At 45.2% G+C, this 23,604-nt stretch overlaps 1 protein-coding gene across 1 annotated transcript in view; it reads right to left on the bottom strand.

Moving 5' to 3' along the window:
* Positions 1–23,604, bottom strand: part of LOC8038248 (cytosolic endo-beta-N-acetylglucosaminidase) — a 38,047-nt gene that overhangs the window by 10,740 nt on the left and 3,703 nt on the right. The window contains exons 3-7 of the mRNA XM_029990084.4: positions 19,218–19,366; positions 14,951–15,268; positions 13,551–13,654; positions 7,825–7,933; positions 3,641–3,828 (exon numbers count right to left, since the gene is read on the bottom strand). Of these exons, the coding sequence (XP_029845944.2) occupies positions 3,641–3,828; positions 7,825–7,933; positions 13,551–13,654; positions 14,951–15,268; positions 19,218–19,366 (868 nt within the window). The remainder of the gene's footprint in view (positions 1–3,640; positions 3,829–7,824; positions 7,934–13,550; positions 13,655–14,950; positions 15,269–19,217; positions 19,367–23,604) is intronic.

The raw sequence follows: 23,604 nt of genomic DNA, 5'->3' as shown, positions 1-23,604 counted from the left end.
GTGGGTAGGCAAGGGGTCAATTCCTTTGAATGCCTCATTTTCTTCTCCAATGCACACTTCATGCCCGTTTTTTCTTTTGGCACCAAATGCAAATTTTAGTTTCAATGAAACAGTAGCCTGCTTGATAAAATAAAATTACTGATTAAATATGATTTATTTATGAGCACAACCTTGATTAATGTCTGCATGCTTCCAACCTAGAATATTTTTCTCATGCTGTACTTTTCAAGACGCGGTGCTGTGCAAAAAGGCACCTTGTCCTCGGTCGTCCAAAAAGAGCACTCTTTTTCGGCACCCTTAATTAGTACAATTTCTTTACTTGGAAATGTAACTTCCTCATTTTCACCGTCGTTGGGTTAAGGGCTCATTGGTTATACAGTCGAATCTCGTTAATTCATACTCGAGGGGGACCGAACGTTTGTTTGAATAGAGCAAAGTTTAAACTATTGGGAGTTTCCTCCCATAGAGACGCGTAGGATGGGACCTGTATGTTAGTTTGAACTACGGTGCCTCGATCGCGTCTTTGACTGGTGTGTTTAGCGTCCTATCCCGCCCATACATCAAAAGTGGTCCCGATGTGGCAACAAATGACGCGAGTGTCATGCTGTTGCTTGTCGCGATCCTGGCGGTTGGCCGTAGAAATGCTGGCGAAAAGCACGAGCGAACGAGAGTGTCGCTTTTGTCACCACGTCCCTTCAGGCGTCCCAACTTCTGGCTGCTCTAGCTTCCGTGAACTGTCACAGTGGAAAGCGACCTGCAGCAGAACAGGCGTCAGCCATTTTTACCACAACTGTTGGGACACCGCCAGAATCGCGACCGGCGACAGCATGACACTTCTATGACGTCATCAGGCGGAAATCGAGGGACCACTTTTTTGGCCGCAGTAAACACACCAGTCGGAGACGCGTTCCAGGCACCATAGTTTGAACTATCCGCAAGTCTGGATTAAGAGAGTTTGAATTAACGAGATTCAACTGTATCTGCGTGTTTGCCATAAAGCTCGAGGTTAAACAGCAGGTTCACCATTCTGGAAGAACGAAGGAGAAAACTGAAACAGAAGTTGCCTAAACAAAAGATTCCACTAGCAAGAAACAGGCGACGCCACAAGAAAAAAACTTTAAGCCATGTAACGAGTGTATGCAGATGGATTTCTAAATCTATGTTCTGTGTTTTCATTCACACAACTTGTCAAGCAACCCACAAGAATAACCGAATCAGTCGCGAATACACTAGACCTTGTACTAACATCTTGCCCTGATCTCATCTCAGAAATTACTTACTTACCTGGCTTGAGCAATCATACCCTTTTGTCATTTCACGTCAACCTGCAGCGCATTAAGACTAAAAGAAAAATGAAAACTATTCATAATTACCAAAAGGCAAATTTTGAGGCTATTAATAGTGATCTATCCATCTTCCTCGAAACATTTTTGAAGGACTTTGAAATTCGCAGCGTGCAATCCAACTGGGATATCTTCATAGCCAAGATCAACGACTTAAATAAGTACATTCCCACCCGCACTATCATATCTAACAGTAATGCTCCCTGGTATAACCCCCGCATCAGACGTCTATCTAACAGAAAAAAACGATTGTACAGATCGGCCAATTCATCCTCAGACGATGCTCGTTGGGCCGCTTACAAACTGGCTTCTGACGAATATGTGGCGGCAATTAAAACAGCCAGAAAAAATACCATAATACTACCTTACCATCCATGCTTGCAACCGACATTAAAAATTTTTGCCGCTGATGATGTTAATATTTCATTAGTTGACAGTTCAGGGAATCTAATTCCCCCTCAACAATGTCCGTTTATCTTCAATGAAATTTTTCCGCGTAATTTTTCTGTAACTTCCAACATCCCACTACCAACTACCAATTCTTACGACTACCCTGCTATGTTCCCGATAATCATAGAGCCTTTAGGTGTCGAAAGCATAATTAGATCACTTAGACTTTCCTCCGCTCCTGGTCGTGACCTCATCAGCCCCAAATGTTTAAAATGTACGAGCGTTTATTGTTCAGTTATGCTGTCAAAAATGTTTCAACAGACCATCGATAATGGTTGTCTCCCAGCTGAGTGGACGGTCGGGGAGGTGATTCCACTTCACAAATCAGGTAACAAGTATTCTCTACTTAATTACCGACCAATATCACCAACCAGCATCCCAAGTAAAATTTTCGAACATATACTGTCTTCAAACCTCGCCAACTTCGTTGAAACTAATTCGTTTTTCACGTCGTCACAACATGGCTTTCTAAAAACCTTCTCACGTGAAACACAGTTGGTATCAGTCCTTCATAAGCTAAATGTTATTCTTTACCATTCCTCATTATCCGATTGCATCTTTTTAGACTTTTCAAAAGCCTTTGATAAGGTATGCCATAAGCTATTACTCTGTAAATTGCACCAACTTAACCTTGATCTAAAACTTCTTATCTGGCTTGAATGTTTTCTGGTTAACCGCTCGCAGTTTATTGTAGCTAATAACCATCTCTCTCAGCGGAGTGGCGTTCACTCCGCTGTGCCACAAAGCTCCGTGCTCGGACCTCTTTTTTTTCTTATATACATTAATGATCTACCCTCTTGTGTCTCTTCTCATATTCATTTGTTTGCCGATGATTGTGTTGTATTTAGGGAAATAACTTGCGAGAATGACATTAACATGCTCCAGTCCGATCTTAACGCCATTTCTGTTTGGTGCACAACGTGGTGCATATGGAATTGAACATTAACAAATGTAAATTTATGCGCGTGTCCAGGAAAATTCACAATCTACCTGTTTACCATCTTCATAATTCGCCCCTAGACGCTGTGACTAGTTATAAATATCTTGGTATTCACGTCACATCAAATCTCACTTGGACAGTTCATATAACATATATAATTAATAACGCTAACCGTATGTTGGGATATCTTCGACGTAATTTTGCAAAAGTTCCCTCATCTCTAAAACTTTCACTTTACAAAACACTAATTCGTCCAAAACTCGAATATGCTGTTTCAGCCTGGGATTCTTGTCATGAAAATCTAATTCACTCACTTGAAATGGTCCAGAATAACTCTGTTCGCTTTATCTTGTCCAACTATAACAGAACTGTGAGCATAACCACAATGAAATCCTGCCTTGACTTGTTGTCTTTGTCACCTCATCGTAAAAACTTTCGTCTTTGCCTCCTTCACAGTAGTTTTATCACCCCCATCTCCGCACCAAACTTATTTTACCTCCCCAATACGTTTCATCTTGATTAGATCACGTCCATAAGGTCGGTGTCCCATCGTGCAGGACTAATGCTTTTTTTCAGTCATTTCTCCCACGCACATCAGAAGAGTGGAATCGCCTTCCCGTACCAACAGCTTCAATCGAAGACCTCCACCTGTTCAAGAATGCCTTAGCCAATATTGTATGAATAGATGCCATTTTTTGTACTTCTAGTGACTGCTTTCTTTTACTTCAACATCATTTTTTGTAACCACTCCCCTCTTCAATGCCAAAGGCCCTGAGGGTACATGTAATAAATAAATAAATAAAATATTCAGGTCCGGCAGAGGGTATGTATGGGAGTGCACCCCAGCATGCTCAGACGTCGCATCACATCACGTCCATGTTAAGCTCAAACTGCACAAGCGAGGCACCTGAAGTATGGTTCCTTCTGCGGAGTATCATCCGGGGGTTTGAACTCCAGCCGGAGGCAACCTCCACCGGAGAAGCCGTCCTCTACACATATCATAGCTGATCCGTGGCCGTCGCAGAGACCTTCACCCTGGTCTAGCGGTTGGAGTTCCTGTCGGCTCAGGTTGAACCAGCCCTCGTTCTTCACCACCTGCGAATTGGGCCACGATACGTTAGACTGGAGCTTCACTTCAGCCATCTTGTTGCTGAAACGCTTTTTTGTCTTCCAGAAATGTGAAAAAAGTCTGCGACAGACAGGAGAGTAAAAATATTGTTATTTCATTTTAAAAATAAAATACATAAAATTTATTTGATTTAAATCAAATTAATATGATTTTATTCACCGTAACTACAAAATAGTGCTTCCTTACCAGTAGATGTATTGTTTAAGGGGTGGTGCAACAATTTTTCTGCTTTGCACGAATACCGTTTAGAATGAATCCCTGACGTTTATGACCAATGAAACATGCATTCCTTTTTCTCCCCACGCAATAAACGTTGCAGAGAAAGATAAAGAAAAACGAGCAGCGTTCACCCCCTCAACACGCAGCCAGAGCAAGCGGCCACGTCATCTGGAGCCGATTAAATGCCGCCAATGTTGACCAGAGCCACGTGCTGAGGTTGGCAAGGCACCAGACAAGCACCGAGTTCCAGACATTGTTATGGTTCAGCTATTGTCGTCGTTGCAGCGATTAGACATGGGCCACTACCCGAATGCTTCTCGAGCCATCGATTATCACGAGCCGAAATTGAGTGCTCACGCAATGCTTGGGTCCAATTTATAAGCCGCATTTGAATCCCGTCACTGGGGGATACTGCGGCCCCCAAGTTACATCATCCAAGTTTTGCGAAGGGGAGATTGAAAGGAAAGAAGTTTCTTGGTCAATGGCATTGCGTGCGAGAAAGTGCCAGTAAAGATGCATAAAGCGAAAAACGTTCCAACTAAATATCATTGCACCGCTGCTTTAAACACTGCAGATTAAGTGATCAATTCATCCAATCAATGATTACAATGTGGTAGAAATAATTAATAAAAATTTAAAGTACAGTTTAATTAGCAACTTTTTGTTGATGTAATTTCTTCCATAGTAGAACAAACACAGCTTGAAACTTAATTGTTTAAAAGCTTTGTTTGCTTTTCTTTTGCATTCTGACTCGATTGCAAGAAAACATTACTTTTCTAGTTTAAATTCTTTTTTATTTTGCATCCACAAGGCAACTGGAGAACGTAGGGCTGCTACCCCAAACGCAACTTATTAAGTGAGCCTAGGTCAGACCAGACAGGGTAAAACTAGAGACCACTTCCTCACAATGGTCGCCATGCTCAACTATGGTGCACGTAGCTAGGTTGGGGAAACTGAATCACTTTCCTTGCCAAAGGAAAGAAGCAGCAAAGATAATGGGCCTTTTCATTGGTAAATAAAGCGATTCAGTATCTTTTCCCCCCCCCAAACTGATTCATCACCATAAAACGCTTTGCTTTTTACAATATTTTTTCATTCGGCTATAATTATTTTTTTTTTTATACATTTGTGTGCAAGCTCTTCCCTTCGTTTTTCCCTAGACAACTATACAGCAAGGTTATTAATCAAGATGTCTAAACTGTTCTGAATGGATCCCCTTGCAAGCTTTCAGTAGAAAAAAAAACAACACAAAATATGTGTATGCGACATTCTTCGGGGCTCGTGACCAACTCTGCAGTTTTTCTGTTTTTTTTTTTCTTGTTTGTTATATAAATAGAAACTGGAGGAGAGGGGGAAACGGAAGCACATGGGGACGTCGGAGCACCGAGCTTTGGTTGGAACGAATAGTGGGTGGGTGCAAAGCTCTTTAGTCGCTGTCCGAACACGCCTGGCATTCGCGTTCCTCAGATGAAAATCGGTACACTTCCAGCTGGATTATGGAACTGGAAATGAGGCAGTCCAGCTGGATTCCAGCTGGGTCCAGCTGGGTCCAGCTGGAATCCAGCTGGACTGCCTCATTTCCAGTTCCATAATCCAGCTGGAAGTGGAAACTTCCACCTCCAGCTGGAAGGAGAAACAGCCCTCTACTTACTGTTGGCGAACAGTAAGTAGAGGGCTGTTTCTCCTTCGCGTGTCTCCCCTTTCGCGCAGCGGTAGAGTGTTGGGCTCGTGACCGCAGGGTCACTGGTTCGATTCCCATGGGACCGCACTTAGAATTTTCGTTCTTTCTTCTCAGTTATGTGTTCTTTTGTTCAGACTGTCCTGTGAAGTGTGTTGCAGATTTTGCGGCGGTTTATGGTGTTCTTCTGTCATGCTTTCCTCGGGCATCCCGACCCTCAAACATGTTTTGTTAAAAACACTGAAATTCAACGTCGCAACCGTCGCAGTAGAATGATCTATGCATCATCTGGAAGTAGTTTTTAAGCAAAGTCACAAAGGAATGTGTCAAAAACACACTTTATGCTTTACTTCGAGTACTGTAAAGCTGCAGTAGTCCTTTGTTAACTTGAACTTGGCTACTATCTCGAAATGTCGGTGAAGTCGAGAGATTTTATTGTCATGGAATGAACTCCCATAGACACAATATGCGTTGCTTATCTCTAAAGGTTTTCAGGAGGGACCTCAAATATTTTCAAATCTTGCCTCCAAATAAAGTAAAAAGAAGAAAAATAGGAAGGTCGTAACAAACAATGAACATGATGGCAAAAGACATTGGTGTAAGAAACAGCCATGAAAAAGCAAGAAAACACAAAAAAGAAAACAAAAAATTCCATTGTCAATCGAAGAAAAAAAAAAGGTTTTGTTTTGTGCATGGAGTACCATCTCAAGGACTTCTCTCTTCCACACAACATTGGCCTTTCTTTTTCTTTCTTCCATTTTTTTTTTTGCAAAATTCTTCGTGAATTTGTTTTTCTTTTGCACTTATGGGTGTTTGTAGATAATATCGTTGAGGACTTTGCTCCCCTCACGGATACCATGTAAGTGTAAAGTCCATTGGCACAATTGTTGGAAGGGTTCCATCCTTACAATGCATGATCAGTGCAATGAAATTTCGGTACTTCACTCATCTCAAAACTTCGCTTATGTTGAATTTTTTCTCTAGTTTTTAAGAATTCGGGTTAACAGATGTTTACTGCATTTCACCCAAAACCGACATGTTTTTCACATAGAATATATTACTATAGGCGAGAACTAAGACTGTGCAGTGTTAGGGCATGGCATCACACAAACAATGATCTGAAAAATTTTGCAGGCAAAACGTCGGCACGAAATTTGCCGGACGGCCGTCACGCAATGTCATGGGCGTAATGGGGTCACGTGATCACCGTCTGCTCAATTTGACGGGCGACTCTTGCCCGGCAAATGTAACAGAATTCGTCGACTTGGTACGTCTCCAACTTTGGTGGCCATTGCAATAGTGTTACCGACGCAGCCGGGCTGTATCGCAGGTGGCGACCCACTTCCTTTGCCCGGTGTAAGCAATCCCGTGACAGTAGTGACGACTATTGGCTTCCTTGTTGGAAGTACCGGTACGAGTTTTGACACGTAAATGACTGCGCCGTGATTTAACAACCCAAACACATGCTTTACGGACGACGATCCTGCCAAGTGCGACCAAAGTACTGTTTTTATTTTTTTATTCCCTTCGAAGCTCATTCACACACCTATGACTGCTTACGACAGAGTGCATTAAAGCCTCTTATAATCTTTTACGACGAGAGAACACACTGGCGCCACTCGTGATTTCCATACATTTCCCACTTTTCTTGTGCATAGTTTTTTCGCTATTGGCTCAAAATCTTTTGACAGTGTTTTAAACGACCATTTTTCATAGATGGTACGTACATTTGGTCTCGCAAATACCGATAAAACTGTGCCCAGTGAAAAACAGTTCCAGGACCACCTCACAGACGGTGCCAGCACGCCAGTGTGTCCCCTCGTCGTCAAAGATCACAAGAAGGTGTAGCGTACTCAGTTGTAAGCAGTCGCAAGTGTGTTAACCAAATTTTAAATGAAGACAAAACAAATTCCCGGAAAATAACTAGTTTGACAACCCCAATCAGCAGACTTCATACACTGTGAAAGTCAGCGAGCAATGTGAGGAAACTGCAGAAGAATACACTGCTCGAATGCATTTGGATGCTCAATGCCGGATGCCACCGTTCGGCGTTCCACAGACCCACCTTGCCATCCTGAAACGCCTTTTTTCCAAAGCCCTGGCAGAAGGTGGTCGAAATGGGAAGCGTGATGAACTTGCACCTCCTGCCGCAGTCACTCGGAAAGTTCCACAACCTGGAACACGGAAGAGACATTGTGAACTACGGGCTGTTATTGATACCGGGGCTCGCTCTAAGAAGAACCGGAAGAGTCGGCACGTGTAGCGATCAAAAATCTTCGACGGAGGTGCGATCTAGTCGTAGGATTAATATAATAATCTAGAAGGAAAGTTCCCACGCATTTTTGCCTCTTGAGAATGGCGGGGCAGACTCTTTGATATACGCAAAGAAGCAAAGAAATGTCACTTCCAAAGTCTGTATCTAGCATTTTTCTAGCTTTGTTTTGCATGAAAACACCCTGCGTTATGCGCCGTGCGAAAATAAGAAGTTCACAAGCACCTGAACAACCTCAAGCTGTTGCGGCAAAACAAACATGTAAAACTCATGGTCTGCTTTTTTTTCCCGCTCTGCCGTTGCCCCCTTTCTCATTCTTTATATTGGGACCACCAAAGTCAGCACTTATGATTCGCCGTGTTCTGCTCCTGTCTTTGCCCCCCTGGTTTTATGGCGGAGTTTACCTCGTGAAATTTCAACGCATAAAAAACTAACCCGACCGTTGGCGCGATCGACGGCGGATGTCGGCGCAGAAGACGGATTTAACCAAGGGTTTGGTTTGCAGCGCCATCTCTTGGCAGGTGCGGCAAGAAAATAGACGGCTAGACCATTAAATTTTGCCGACGGCAGCACGTGTGGCTACAGCGACGTGACAGCGACGCGACACAAATCCCAACTTTTCTTCTGTTGAAATGCATTCTGCATTAAGAAAAGTATTTCATTGTCCCCTTCACTTTCCAGTTCAACAACTATTTCATTCCCCAAGGCCCGTTTCAGACAAAGCAGACTGTCTGAAGCACTGAAGCCTGATTCACTGCATTTTGCAATTGTACTAATTAAAATTGCAATTTCTTTGCAGTATTAAGAAACAAAGTTACATATTAGCAGTGATGTGATTGGCCTAAGCCATTTCGGAGCACCTTTCGGAGCTGCCAAAATGGTATTTTGGAGCAGCAAATGTGACCTTTGGAGCAACCAAAACAGTGTTTTGGCACAGCAAAAGTGGCTTTTGGAGCAGCCAAGACAATGTTTTGGAGCAGCAAAAGTGGATTTTGAAGCAGATATTCTTAGAAAAATAAAAACATTTGTTTTAAGTGTTGTACAAACGAAGGGCACATTGTGTTGTGTTGTGTTCTGATGTGACTTGTTGTGGCGAAACTCGCTGCTTGTAGTTTTACTGCTGAGACATCCCACAAGTGTACAGTGCTGTAGGCATTGCCAAGCAATTCCGAAGAACAGCTTGCCACCGTTTCACTGGTTCCCGACGTGCCAGATTTTCGTCAAAAGTAAGCAAACGTAAGACAATGAATTGCAAGCGGAAGCAACGGCTGTTCAATCAAAGCCGAACCCATGCACTCCGCTCCGTCGCCAACTAATTCCGAAATGTGTATGCAAAATGTAACTGTCCAGCATACGACAAAAAACAGTCGAGTGGCACGTGCTTGCAAGGCCGGCAAACAAAGTAAAGCTAAACACATACACACACACAAAATAATTTGTGCGCATTGATGCAGGACATCGCGAGCCAGGGTCAAAAAGTTCTTGAGCGATTTGTGTAACCACTGAACTCGAGACAAACAAGCGCGCTGTGCGGGTTCAGCGTGCATACATTGCTTTCTTTGTTTTAGCTCACTTCTATTCACCAACTTTCTTTCACGGCAGAATTTTCACGTACCGGGGTCCCTCTCGAAAGAAAGCCCACTGAGACAAACCTAGGTTATCAATACTTCGACACAGCAGTCTTTAAGTTAGAGGGATTTTTATAGTAATGTACGATTTAAACAAGAACAGGAATGTTGATGAACATGCGGCGGTACTTAGTTTCATTTTAGAAAACGCCATATCTATAGCAACGTGGGGACGGCAACACCCGACATCGCGCGACCACGGTGACTGGAAGGCAGGGACCAAATATAGCTTCCCACGGCCTTTGCTTTCAGGAGCAATTGCTTCAGCTCACAAAGTAACTCACGCCGCACAAAAACATGGTTTCGTTTCACAGCATGGCTGGTACCCGGCACACTAGCGTCGAAGCGTCTGCACACACCCGCGTCTATTGTTGAAAACCTTTTTAAAAAAGACGCGAGACGAAACCCACGAGATGATGAGAGCGCGAGACGTGAGACGGCAGGAAAACCAGGCAAGACTGGATGGGCGCATGCTCAATTACGGTACTCAGTTTAGTTTCAGTTTTAAAAGACGACCGAAATTACTGTTTTGGTGCAGGCTTGGCGCAGATTACCCATATTTTGGCAAAATGTAGCAGAATGTAGCAAGGGTTAGCCACTTGGCGCAGTTTGGCGCAATTGGTGTAGCAATCACATCACTGCATTAACAAAGTGTTTTTATAACTTTAATGGAATGGAAAATTTTCTCTGGTCCTCCTGAAACTATTAGCCCCGAGAGCGAACACAAGCGTCGCTGCGGTCGTCGTGCCCTGATTGGGTGAGGTGTACCGTGACGTCAGGGCGATGACTCCGCTCCGCGATCTCGCATCGGCTCGCTTCCCAGCACCGGTTTCCTGGTTTGGTGTTGTGTGCCGCAAGCTCTTCGGGGAGCTGGACTTCGTTTACCCGGTGTGCAGGACGTTGAGTTAGGCCGACATTGACGTGCTTCCGTACATTTTATAAGCCTGCTTGTCCCCTTTACTTTTAAAATTGGGTTACAAATCCCGAAAGCTATCGGCGGAGGCAATTCCGCCGATGAACCTCCCCGCCCATCCACACGACACAAGGCAATTTTGCGAAGGATCGGTGGAGCAGTGGTGCAAATGTTTCAGACGCTGGAATTCTGTCCCTTGCATGTTCATGATTTAGGACGATATTACATCCCGCTTTCAAAGCATTTCAAGTGGCATTTATATCATGGGCCTTTGGGTGGTCGGCAAATTAGCTCGGGACTCCAACTTTGCGCTGCCACTCTGCATGCGCTGGTTCGCAGATGTTTTAAAGGCCCTGTGTCTGATTATCTTTGAAGTGCTCATGGAACAGGGTTGTTTTATATAAATGTAGCTTCTTCGTAAATTAATTATATAGTTTATACACGTATGCAGGCATATTTCTTAGAAGATGCACAATTACTAGAAATTAGTTTGTATGGTAGCAGCAAAAATGGCCGAATTGCCCGCAGTTGCCCGTATGATATGTATTGAACTGCCCAAAATATGAACAGCAATAGTTCCGTAATTTGGAATGTTTATACTTTTTCCTGACATTTTTATTCCAGCCTTGGGTATTCGGAAAATACATCGTTTAGTCTGAATTCTCATTTCCAATTAAAAGAGAAACTGCTGCAGGTCTCCAAAAGCTTCCTAAGCCTCCAAACTCCCTCCAGCTGGACTCTCTGACAATAGAGGAAAACAGGAGTGAAAGCAAGCATTCGAACGTCTGTCCAGTGGTAGTTGGAGCACTAGTAGCACAAAATGTGGAACCCGTGAAGGGCGACAGTCTGCGTGAGAAAAGGTTCTGGTATTTTAGCTTCAGGACAATTCGATTTAAGTAAAATCTCAATTTTAGGGCTTAACGGACTAATAACGAGCTAGACACCTACGCTTACGTTTGTTATACATTACTTGAGGGTTGATATAAACACGTCCACAGATATCACCCGTGTAGTCCATTGAAATACTACCCAAATCCAGCAAAGGTCAAATGCGAGCAATGTATATAATAAATGTTCCTTGTTTTTTTTTGCTTTGCCCCTGCACTTGGGCTGTCTTACTTGTGATTCTCTCCCCATGGCCCAGACTGTATTTAGCATGTTGCCCGAGCAGCATGCAGCTTTTCTGCTTCGGCGATCTTGTATAAAAACGGATACAAAACAAAAAAATAGTATACATAACCTGCCAATTCATTAAGACCATCAGCAGCATTTATTGTGCGAGATGTAAATCTATAATGATGCTCCTGCAATTGTGGCCATATTTCTTTATTTTCATATACCAGCTGCGATTCATGCGTTGCCTGCCCTGTCAACCATGCTTAAAATGTTGGTTGAAGTTTCGCCTGTAGCTACAGGCCAGACCTCAAGAAAGGCACATTAAAAAAATTTTACACTTCCTACGAAAAACAAGCCAAAAAAAATTAAATAGAAACGAGCGCGCCAACAGCTGACGTCGCCACAGCCTCCACAGGGCGAGCGGGGCGAGCCGGGGAAAACTTCTCTCCTCGCCGTGACGTCACCCTGGTTTGCCGTAAGGGGGCGCCACGCAAACTTCTCGGGGCTAATAGGGAGTCCCAAGTTCCGCAGTAAAACAAGCCGGAAAAATTGGTGCCTGTACATAGAAAGCTCAAGCTTTCACTGAACGTGCGCTGAGTATGTTTACCGCGTGAAATTTCAAGGTGCAGTTCTCTTCCTGTAAAAAGATAGTGAAAAAATCTTGCTAAATTCAAGGTTGGGTGGGTTTGCAGACGACCAAGTTACTGACGCTACTTACTTGTGGCACCATCCCATGACAGGTGCAGCAAGCAGACTACTGAGTGCGTTGCCTGCTTGCTGCCCTTTTCGGGAGATGGCACCACAGGTAAATGGCATCGCTAACTCGGTAGTCTGTAAATGCGTCCACCTCAACCTTGGCAAGTTTTTTGCTCTCATTTGTTACAGGAAGAGAACTGTACCTTGAAATTTCAAGCGGTAAAACGTACCTGCTCAGTGCACGTTCACAGTGAAAGTTTGAGCTTTCTATGTGTAGGTGCCGATTCTTGTGGCTCGTTTCACAGCGGAAGGTCCCCTTGGGACACCGTATATTTAGTCACGAAAATGATTCATTTCAGACCAGAGCTAGTTAAATCCAATGTTTAGTTATAATCACCACCATCATAGGGGTGTCACATGAAAATAGGACCTCCCTGATTGACAGCTGCCACTTCAAACATCTCCGAATTGTCCGAGTTGCTCGTCCGTTTCGAGCCGGACCCCCTCCCAGCAATTCGTGTCGCAGCGCGAGGATCTAGATAAAGCTATGGAACAATTCGCCAACAGCCCCGAAATTGCTGGGAAATTTTTCCCATAGCACTCGTCCTACAACATTTCAAGTACCGTTTGTCCTGAGGCACGCCTCAGATAGAGCAATATATTTCAGCAACTTGACCTTGCAACACCAGCGACAAGCCTCCTCCTCCTCCCCCCCCCCCTTTCGCACACAGCAAACGAATTGCTACGATTTGCCATCATCACCATAAGATTCTAATTTTCTTGCACTATTTTGATGCAGAGTTACGCACTATAAACATGTTCTTATATAGTTAAATGACATTGAGAATATTAACTCATCTTTATGAAACGATTTATTCCCAAGAACAATTCATTTCAAACCAGAACCAATTCTTAGTCGTCATCATCACCACCACAGTTGTGCCACGTGAAATATAGCGCCCCCGAGTGGCAGCTGCCACTTAAAACATCTCCGAGTTGTCCGAGTTGCTCCTCCATTTCGAGCCGAACTCGATCCCAGCGATTCACGTTGCAGCACGAGGATCTAGGGAAAGCTAAGGAACGACTCGCCAGCAACACTTAAATTGCCACGAAAATTGCCCGGTTTAAAGCGGACCTTATGGCTCCAAGGGGGCTTCTGAACTGACCTGTACTGGTTCTCCGTGAAGAGCGCCCTGTCCTCCATCTCGAACACCCACCCCGGCGCAAAGATGGCCGCCGACAGGCCTTGCTTCCTCGCAGCCGCAACTGCCTGGACGGGACACGTCGCACCAAATCTGGCATCTCCCTACTGCCACAACACTGCGGCCAAAGTGGCACTACGACCAAAAGCGGCAATATGGCCAAAGCGGCAATATGGCCAAAGTGGCACTACAGCCAAAGATTCCATCGCTATGGTGCCCGGAATGCGTCTCCGACCGGTGCATTCACTACACCCAAAAAAGCGGTTCCTCGATTTTTGCCCAATGACATCGTATGAGTGTCACGCTGTTACTGGCTGCAATTCCGGCAGTGTCGCAGCAGCGGTGGCTGATGAGGCAGGTTCGCGAAAGCTTCGGCAGCCAGAAGTTAAGCTGCAGTGACGACAGTGACACTGCGTTCGCTCCTACTTCTTGTCGGGGCTTCTAGCACCGACCACCAGGAACGCGACATCCAACAGCATGACACGCCGGCTTCTCCGACGTCAATTTTGTTGCAACTTCGGGACCACTTCTGAGATGTACGGGCGGGGTAGGGCAGTCAACAAACCAGTCAAAGACGCATTCTACGCACCGTACCGTTGCTAGTGTGATGGTGCTGGTTTATTTCCTTTTGCAACAATTACTTTGGACGCTCCCTAAGGCTGTGCTACAGAATTTATCCAATCTGACTTTGCAGTAACGGTTTTACACCTTGGCATTCGAAAACATACTCGTGTCCAGCGTCGCCCCGTCTGTGTGATTTCGTGATGTGGCCCGTGAAAGTAGCTGGGATCTACTCAAGTAGATTTAGAACGCAGCCCAAGTCTCACATTCATTACATTGGTAAAAATACTAAATGAAGACAAAGGCCACGTATGAGCAGGAACAGGGCGTTGAGAAGAAGGAAGGATGAGGACAGCAAAAATGAAGCCAAACTTAAGGATAACACAGCTGTCTGGGAAAAGCATGATGCAAACTCCAAAGAAACAGAGGAATTGTAAACCTGGACAGAAAGAAATTACAAGGCCACGACAAAGCCTTCCTACTGGATATATAAAGGTACAATACGGCAACATATGGGAAATGCAAAGGCAAGGCGGGATAATAGTTACCTGGGTCTTCTCATGAAAGAGAAGACCCAGGAAAGGCATGCACTGAATGCAAAACGCTAGGACAGAATAGCTAGTACACATGTGCAAAGTACCAGGACAGAACAAAAAGAACAAAACAGCAGGACACAGCGAAGAGATGGAACAACATGCGGGAATATGATGAGCCAATCAATTCCAGGCAACAACTTCAGCACAGACAACACAAATGAGAAGAGGCACACACGAATGCAAAGAGGAAGAATGGGCTCGTCCCACCTTGTAAGTGTCGTAGCCTCCCGCGTACTTGGTCTTCCTGGCCCAGACGTCCACGCCGACGTAGACGTCCCACCGACGGTCGCCGGCAAACCGCGCCGACCTCTCAAGGTGCTCCTCCGTCCAGCCGTAGTTGAGGAAGATGCCGTCGCAGCGGTCGAAGAAGCGGCCGTTAAGCTCGTTCAGCTCGTTCTGCCAGTCCAGTTTCCCACTGGCCAGAATGCTGTCGTACCAGAGGACCTCGGAAGCGGGAACCGCTCGGTGAGTCTCGGCCGTAATGGCCGACAGCAGGACTTCCAGAAACGGGCCGCAATCTTCTCCCTGTGCGAACAATCCATGTGAGATGCTGACTGAGTCTCGAACATTTCGCTGGGGTCCGATTTTGGTCACGGCGAGAGAAAGATCAAATCTCACGAAGCAAGCATCCTTAGCAGACAACTTGTCTTCGAATGTGAGCCAAGAGTGCGGGTTTGTCTGCTACGAAAGGTCAATTGCCCAGGAAAGTAAAACGAGAAGACAGAGGGCTTAACCCTTTGAGCATCACTGCTGTGCGTGTACGGAGACAATTACGCATTTGAAAGTTTCCAACTGAATGCAAAAGCACGCGCATCCAGGGGGTGCTATTAATCTGTTATATCTTTGGGGAGCTATAGGTGTACTATTCGCACCATGTCTTGGTTTGCTGGGGCAATTTACAGTTTCGAAATTAGATGGTCTGAGTACATGATATGCTCGAGATGACTGTTTTCGAGTGCCAGCTGCTTTAGAGGTAGCAGCAATTGGAGCGTCGGCATTTTCTCGTGAAACTTCTAGCACTTCTCGATATCGAGTTCAGAGGACGAGAACTTATCATCTGACAGAAAAGCTTTCTAACATACCTCTGTTTCAGAGTCTGAGACCGCCTGAATGTTACGAAAGCTGATGGGAAGCAGACGCAACAAAATGAAATAGAATGGAAGAAAGGCAACAACTTTTCAGCTGCCCCATTTTCACCATTCTATGCTTATCATTATGGACAGCTTGCCACTACTAATCATGTTCCTGTTAGGCAATCAATAAAAATCTGTGCAATGACTCATTCTTCGTACTATATCCCTTTGGAAAAAAAGGAATCCACACCAATGGGGCAGGTGATTTTAAAGGGGCACCACATATTTGAGCTGCAGCACATTTTTATGTTAATTCATGAGTGGGTCAGGCTACTCAGGGAACAAGCAGTAGCCACGAAATCTTAGCGCATGACATTTTAACTCGATCAAGCAAAAACAGCGCGTCTGGTGGCACCCCAGTGTGTTCAGAACGCGCAGCTGAGGACAAACTGGTGACATTTTATGGTCGACTTTGTGATTGGCAATGTTGGCAAGAGCCATCGAAATTTCTTTTATGCAGGCTAAATAAAGTGTATCACTCCGTGAAGTATCGTTATGCTTTCAAAAAGTAGTTTTTACTTAGCGAAAAAAAAAAAAAGTTTAAAATGTGCAGGAAAAAAAAAACTGATTGAGATGCTTGCCTTTCAGTGGCGGTGACCGCAGGACCACCGAACCAGTTTTCTGAACCTCGCACAAGCGCCCCATCGGCCTTATCAGCCCCATTCGAAAATCACCATTCGGGGTGCCAGAACAACGAAATCAGTGGGACGTTCATTTCTGTGATTTGAGTTTGCCGCTCTTGCCGTGTGTCGCCTGGTAGCTGTTCTCACCAATCAGATTGCCGTCATCGTGTTTTTCCTTGTTGGTTTCCGCATCAGTGTGCTCGATTGGACGAGTCTATGCGTGCCGCTGGCATTGCCCTAAGAAGCTTCGTAGGCCTAACAAGCCGGATGGCAAAATCTTGAGGCTGGATGACTCGTAAAAGGCAGAGTTAATTGGAATTAAGGACGACCACATGTATGAGCTATGTATCATTGTGTGCTAGTTGTACGCGCCAGCAGCTGTTCCCGGACAGAAGGAGAAATGCCAAGTGTCGATTCGTGCAAGCAAAAGCCAGCCGGCAGATTCGTGCCGAGCGACCTCGACGGGCGCGGCATTGCTATCTTTTTTCGCCTACATTTGCGTTACATTCGGGAGAAAATAAATGCTTATTCGAATTCGTTCTCCCCATCTTTATGTTCTTCATTTAACCTATAACGGTGCAGCTTACCCCCGACCTGAATCACTGCTTCGATTACGCTGATCGCATCGGTACCAATCGGCAGAAGAGGAAAAAAATAAGGAGCAGGGGGCACTAGATCACGTTCGACTCAGTTTGGTCGGACTTTTCTCAGCACAATAGGCCAGCCGGGCATGGCGCAGTGGACGGCATTGGCACTATCGCGTTTGGAGCCTGAATCTGGGCCAATGCAAGGGGCTATGGCAACTATAGGCGCGGCAGCCACGAACCTAAACACGTAACCCGCGGCTCATGGGCCAGCCGCTTCACTCCAACCCTCCAATCAATGAATTAACCCCAAGATGTAAAGGAGTTAAAATGTTTTGCTCATTTTTTGTTTTTTATCTTAATTTGCTTACAACTAGCAAAATAAATCGCATTTTCCGAAAAAAATGTTTTTGCTCGGTGTTCCTACGTTTGACGAGAACCAGTTAAAAAATCATAAGAGGGCCCCTTCAAGTGTTCGGAAAGTTAAAGTCATCTGCAGGCGAAACCAGAAAAAGGTGACTGTCCGCTACAAACCAAGTGGTGCAGCGAAGTGATGTCGGATGCCAGCTGAGGAAGAACGCTGCAAATACGGCTCCATCTAAACTGTGTGTTTATCACGTACAGTTGTGTTCATTATTTTGTTTTCACCAAAAATAATGCCTCCTATAACTACACAACCAGATCGTTAAAATAAATGTGCTTAAAAAGTTGTGTTTCTCTAAGTTGCCAACCTGGTTAAAATTTTTACACCATACTGGTAATTTTGACAACAGCCTTTCAATACTAACAGATAAGCAGGAAAAACCGGTGATGGCTTGTTCATGATAAGTGTGTCAGTATCAATTCATTATAAAATACATTAAAAATACATGCCATTAGCAGCATTAACAAGTCACCAAAACTGCTGAAAGTATGTGTAGCAAAATCAACCCGCTTACAATTAGGTAAAATTGCAGCTCGGACATAACAAAGAATGCAAAAGAGGAGCTCGATAGCACATCACGTAGCATAAAGCTTCGCTCCCCGATCACTCGAGGTGAACCTAAATATTGTGAAAACATATGACATTTGCTGTCTTTTAATGCAGCGCTTCCCAAATTCTGCTACCCTGCGACCCATCAAAAATTTTAAATATTGTCGCAATTCAACTTTCTCCACCTCCACCTTCGGCTTTTAGCAATGCCACAAGCTTTTCGATTTCGGTGCGTGAACAGTACTAACACAAAAACTGCCACTGAAATTTTCTTTAGCAGTTAATATAGTGAGATTAAATCAGCTGGGATAGAAACCATGATCACCGAAAGAAAAAAAGAATGCATGCCATCAGGAATGACTTGCAAATGACTAGAGTGAGCTTATTTGTTGGAGCACAGTTCCTCAAAACGAGGGAAGAGTTTAGATCCCGCAACTCTCGGTTCCGGCTCCACGTCGAGCTGCAACCTTTCTTTTGTTTCTGTCAACACCCCCACAGGGAAACCAAGTTGTTTCTGTCAACACCCCCACAGGGAAACCAAGTTAGTATTTTTGCAAGTTCCCAAGTCACTTCGTGACCCCCCCCCCCCCCCCCTTCGCTGAATCTGACACGATGAACGGTTTGGGAAACACTGTTTCAATGGATAGACAGATCAAGATACAGTATGTTGGAACTCCAGAAGACCAGGAGATGGAGCCCTTCCCTCTTTCCACATTAGCGAAGCAAATGCTAGAGTATGTTGTCCTCAGGGCTTAAAGGTCTGGGGCGTCTCAGGGGATCTTAGACCCCCCAGTGATTTGAACGGATGGCCTGAGACTCTCCTCCACAGCCCCAGCATTACTGAAGTCAAAATCATATCTTGCAATAAAATAGCTGGTTTTCAGTGATGTGACTTTTGGGGATTAGCAACTTGAGGGTTGCAGGTACAGCGTGGGCAGAAGCAGCAGTGGGAATTATTTTATGTGCTTCTATTACATCTCGTCAGAACACCTCCCCCCTCTACCTTCTTGTAGGGACCCCCCTCAACTTACGGGAGACTTTAAGCACTGGTTGTCCTCCTCTCCAGCATCTGGTCTGCTAATGTGGAAAGAAGACTATGGTGGCTCTACCCTTTGTATTGGGCGGTAACTTTCACCACCTAGCCCAGGAGCATTTAGTTACCAGAGCACTCTCGATGTTGATGAGCCAGCCGTCGAAGCCGTGAGCCGCTGCCACGCTCGCCAGCTGAGTGGCCACTTTCTGTGTAGCCTGGGAGTTTCTGACCTCCTCGAGAATCTTAGTTCCGGACTCCCATTCGGTGATGAATGTCCCTTTGAGAAAAGAGGAAAAAAGTTAGCGAATGTCCCTTTGAGAAAAGAGGGAAAGAGTTAGCGAACAATTTAGATTAAAAACTAAACGTGTCTCCAACTGGTGTTTTTACTACGCTGTAAAAAGTGGGCCAACCTTTGGGACGGCAGTATTCAATGGCACGACACGCCAGTTTCTGCGATGTCGTTCGTTGCCACTTCAGGACCATACTTGAAGGACGGGTGCCATAGGATGCTAGACAGATTGGTCGGAGAAGCGTTCTAGGCACCACGGTTGAAGCAATGTCACTAGAACAGCTCGGCTCTGAACTCGCGCTTGAAATGCGGACCCCTCCATCCACCAGAACCGAGCCACTATGACCTAGATTCGATTACAGCGCCACCCTTTTGTGGTTGGCCCGTTCCAGTAGTGCCTTTAGTTTGCTGGCGAGTCGGCGGTACGGAATCCGTCGCGAGACGAGGGGGTTAGCAAAAGTTCGCTTTGCGGACACAGGTGAGACTTTTGTTTTGAGGCACGAAATGCTTTTTAACTGAACCCCCATCCCCGTACCAAAAGTTTGTTTGTTTACGCATTTCCCACTAAATACAGCGGTGAAACTGATGTAACACTATTTATACGCCAATTCAGACTCCACGCCAAATTCGGTTGGGAAATTGGCATCGCGTGACCTAAACACTAAGTCGGTTTCCTCGCTAAATTTAGAGTGAAAATTGATGTCAGGTGACCCGATGTCACGAGACCTTTAAACCAATTCAGCTTGCCCGCTAAATTTCCTGGGAAAAGTGATGTCGTGTGACCTTTGTGCCAAGTCAGTTTCTCTGCTAAAATTAGCGCGGAAAGTGCTGAAAATACCGTTACTTCACCCCCCAAAATGAAAACAAGTTCAACTTATGGCTCCTTGAATACTGCATCTTATGCATTATAGGACATAAAAAATAAAAGTTGCTGCTATTTCTTTTAAGGCGAAATCCTTATATGCTTTATTATGCGAAAAGGCATTGGCGTTGTCCCCGAAAGATGGCCAGAAAAATATGCATCAAGCACGCACCTCTCAAGCTCAAAGCCGATGCACCTCAGAAATAAAATACAAAGAAAAGCACAACAATGCAGATGCTTCGTCACGGACGCCAAGAAGCCGGCAGGGGCTTCTTGGCGTCCGTGACACACCACCGGTGTGCTGTGTGCAAAAGGTGCGCTTCGGACTTCATATGTGCTCGTTGTGTGCTTCGTGCGATATACTGAGGCGACCACGCAGGATTACTATAATGCTTTTGTGTTCCTCCATGTAAGCAGTCTTAAGTGTCCTCCTGTAATTTTTTTTCTTCGTCTCTTTTGGCATGGGTAGATCTCTGAGTGGCCACGTGGGTCGGAAACGGAGCCTTTAGTTTGGTGTCGGCCTCAGCCCCAAGGTACGGATTGCAGTCAGTTCTCCACGATTCCATGGTAGCTTCCCAAGTGAGTTGTTCAAGCAACATTGGGCAGAAGCATGCAAATGTCAAATTTTTTTATTGCAAATCAAAGATGAGTATAAAATTCTGACTGCAAATCAAATTACAATATTTTCAGACATGAATATTTGACATTTAATGAGAGTGAGTTGAACGTGGATGCTTCAATAAATTGCAGCTCGAAATATTTTCTAGAAAGCATACCTATGAAAAAGGTGGGATCACTACATGAGAAACATTTTATATATACTTGTATTAAGAAGAGAAAGATAAGACAAGCTCTGTAGAGCATACTGTAATGTGGTGAGCAAACCAATGACAAATTATATACAGTATGGACCACTTACAACGTAACCGCTTATAGTGCAGGACCGGGTATAATATGGGTTTTTAAACCACCGGTTCGCCTCCCATAGAACTTCATGTAATTACATACCGTTTAAAATGCAGGCGCGCGAATGGAAATACCGGTTATAATGCGGCTTCTGAAACAGCCCGCCGACCGTGCCGACCGACGCAGTGAGCACGCTTCCCTGTGCGACACTAGATAACCAAGATAACGGCGCTAGCCGCAAGCGGCACTCGCGGGGCAAGGAGGTTGCTCGAAGAAGCGGAAGAGAGAAGCTTCAGTTGCCATAGCGACGGAGGGACGCTTGCACGTGTCGTTCACGTGCGTGCGTTGGAAACAACCGCAACGACAGACCAATCGCAGGTCGAGGAGAAGTGTTCGCGCGCGTTGCATGCCAGTCGCGGGGCAGCTTCTTGCTTCTTCTATCCGCAAACATGGCGTCGGTTGTGATCGTCGACGTAGACGGCGTGGTGGAAGCTCATCGTTCCGCGTAAAAGCGCCATTCTTGACTGTGAATTTTCGTTGTGTGCCGCTATGATAACCCAGCACATACCAGAAGTGAAGATCCACATACTCGTGCGGCGATGTCATGGCGGCACACAAGATGGCAGAAACGCCCGTGTCGTCGTGTTTGTTTACTTCGACTACAGTGGTGCTTTCTAAACATCTGTGTTTTCGAACATCGCCCGAATTTCTTATTTGGGGAATTTCATGCCTGTGCTCAAATTGAAGGTATTACTGGCGCGTACCGTATAAAGGATGCAAATTTTCACGCGTTTTCATCACCAAATAAAAGTCATTAGCGTTAGCAATCCTGAACGCTCACAACGTCCGTCCGCAACCCGCGGCGCCGCTAGAAGGCTGCGCCAGGCAAAAGTCGCTCATTTCTTTCAAAATGTGTGACACACTTGAGAGAGAAGTGTACTAGTCTGGTGAAATAAAGACTTTCCTCAAACTAAGCTTTATTTTTCATCTAACATAAAATAAATTCTTTTACAAAGGTAAGTTGTCTCATGGCATGTATTTTGGCCTGAAAAATTGATGTTTTAGTTACAGCGCTGTACTGCTTATAGTGCGGATTTTCGCGACTCCCACGACATACGTTATATGCGGTCTACACTGTATTTTAATATAATAGTTTCATGTCTTCTTTTCTGGTACTTTCCTTTAAAGCCAGGTGTCGAAGTATAATTACAACCAAAGAAGGCTGACCTCCAATAGAAAGCAAAATCTCCGAGAACATGGAGCCAACAGAGACGACAGAGCACAACACGGGCCCAAGCCAACTCGAAAACCCGAGCCCGGCCTGGCCCGCGGGCCGGGCTCGGGCCGGGTAGCACACATTTTCTTGGGCCCGGGACGGGGTCGGGCCTGAACTAAATATTTTTCAGGACGTGCCGGCCCAAGCCGTGCTGGCCCGGGCCGGCCCGGACTGTGGCTGGCCAGTCATGTGCCACAAATTCTAGAATGTTAATAACAAATAATGAGCTCATTGATCTTTTTAAGCTCAATGAAAACAAACGAGTGAAATGTAAAAACACTACGGCGCCGCTCAAAAAAAAAAGAAGACGTCTTGCACTTCGGAGGCTTTCACGTGGATAAAAGGAAACATATGGATTTCTCCAGCATAGTGGGAAAGTGCGGTCAAGAAAACGAGGGTACTCCAGTCGCAGGATACAACAGGAGTGTCTTTTTGCTCTCCTTTAAAAAACAAGAAAAAAATGCGAGCCTGACCGCACTTTGTGCAGGGGGCCTTACTATGCCACCAAAAATAAGCAAACTACCACATATAATTTTATGCTTATACAGCCTTCTGAAGATGCACTAGCGTGATTGTGATTGTTTTTTCACAAAAGACATCTAGAGAGGAAAGTTATCTGCGAAACGAAGTGAACAACGAAACGTCCAATATCTCTTCAAGAAATTCATAAATAAAATATTGCCCACTTTTTTTTTCCCCTCAAAATCACTTATGGAGTGCATATTTCGCCCATATTCTCGAAAATGCATAGTCTAAGTTGCAATATTTATCGTGTTAAAAAAAGTCGGCCAAACTTTTAGAGAAATTGGAATCAAATATGCTTGCTTTATGCTTAGACATTTTTCAGGTTAAAGCTTTGCAAACTTTTTCGGGCTCAGTTGGGCCCGAGCCTGGCTCGGGCCGGTCTCAGGCTTATATTTCAAAATTTTTGTCAAGCTCGAGCCGGGTTCAAGCTTCTGTTTCAAAATTCTGCCGAACCCGGGCTGGGCCCGGGCCGGGCCGGGTCTCTTCCAAGCCAGGAGGGGCCGGGCATAGAAATTAAATATTCTATCAGGCTCAGGCTGGGCCTGGGCCGGGCCTCTACCGGGCCAGGTCAGGCCGGGCCTACAAATTCCGTCCCAAGCAGTGCTCTAAGAGACGCTCTCCCATGTCGCCAGTTTCTCCTAGCACGCCGCTGCAGAG

The sequence above is a fragment of the Ixodes scapularis genome, unplaced genomic scaffold, assembly GCF_016920785.2.
Source record: "Ixodes scapularis isolate PalLabHiFi unplaced genomic scaffold, ASM1692078v2 PGA_scaffold6__148_contigs__length_123643588, whole genome shotgun sequence".
NCBI lineage: Eukaryota > Metazoa > Arthropoda > Arachnida > Ixodida > Ixodidae > Ixodes > Ixodes scapularis.
This window is presented reverse-complemented; position numbering and strand designations above follow the sequence as displayed.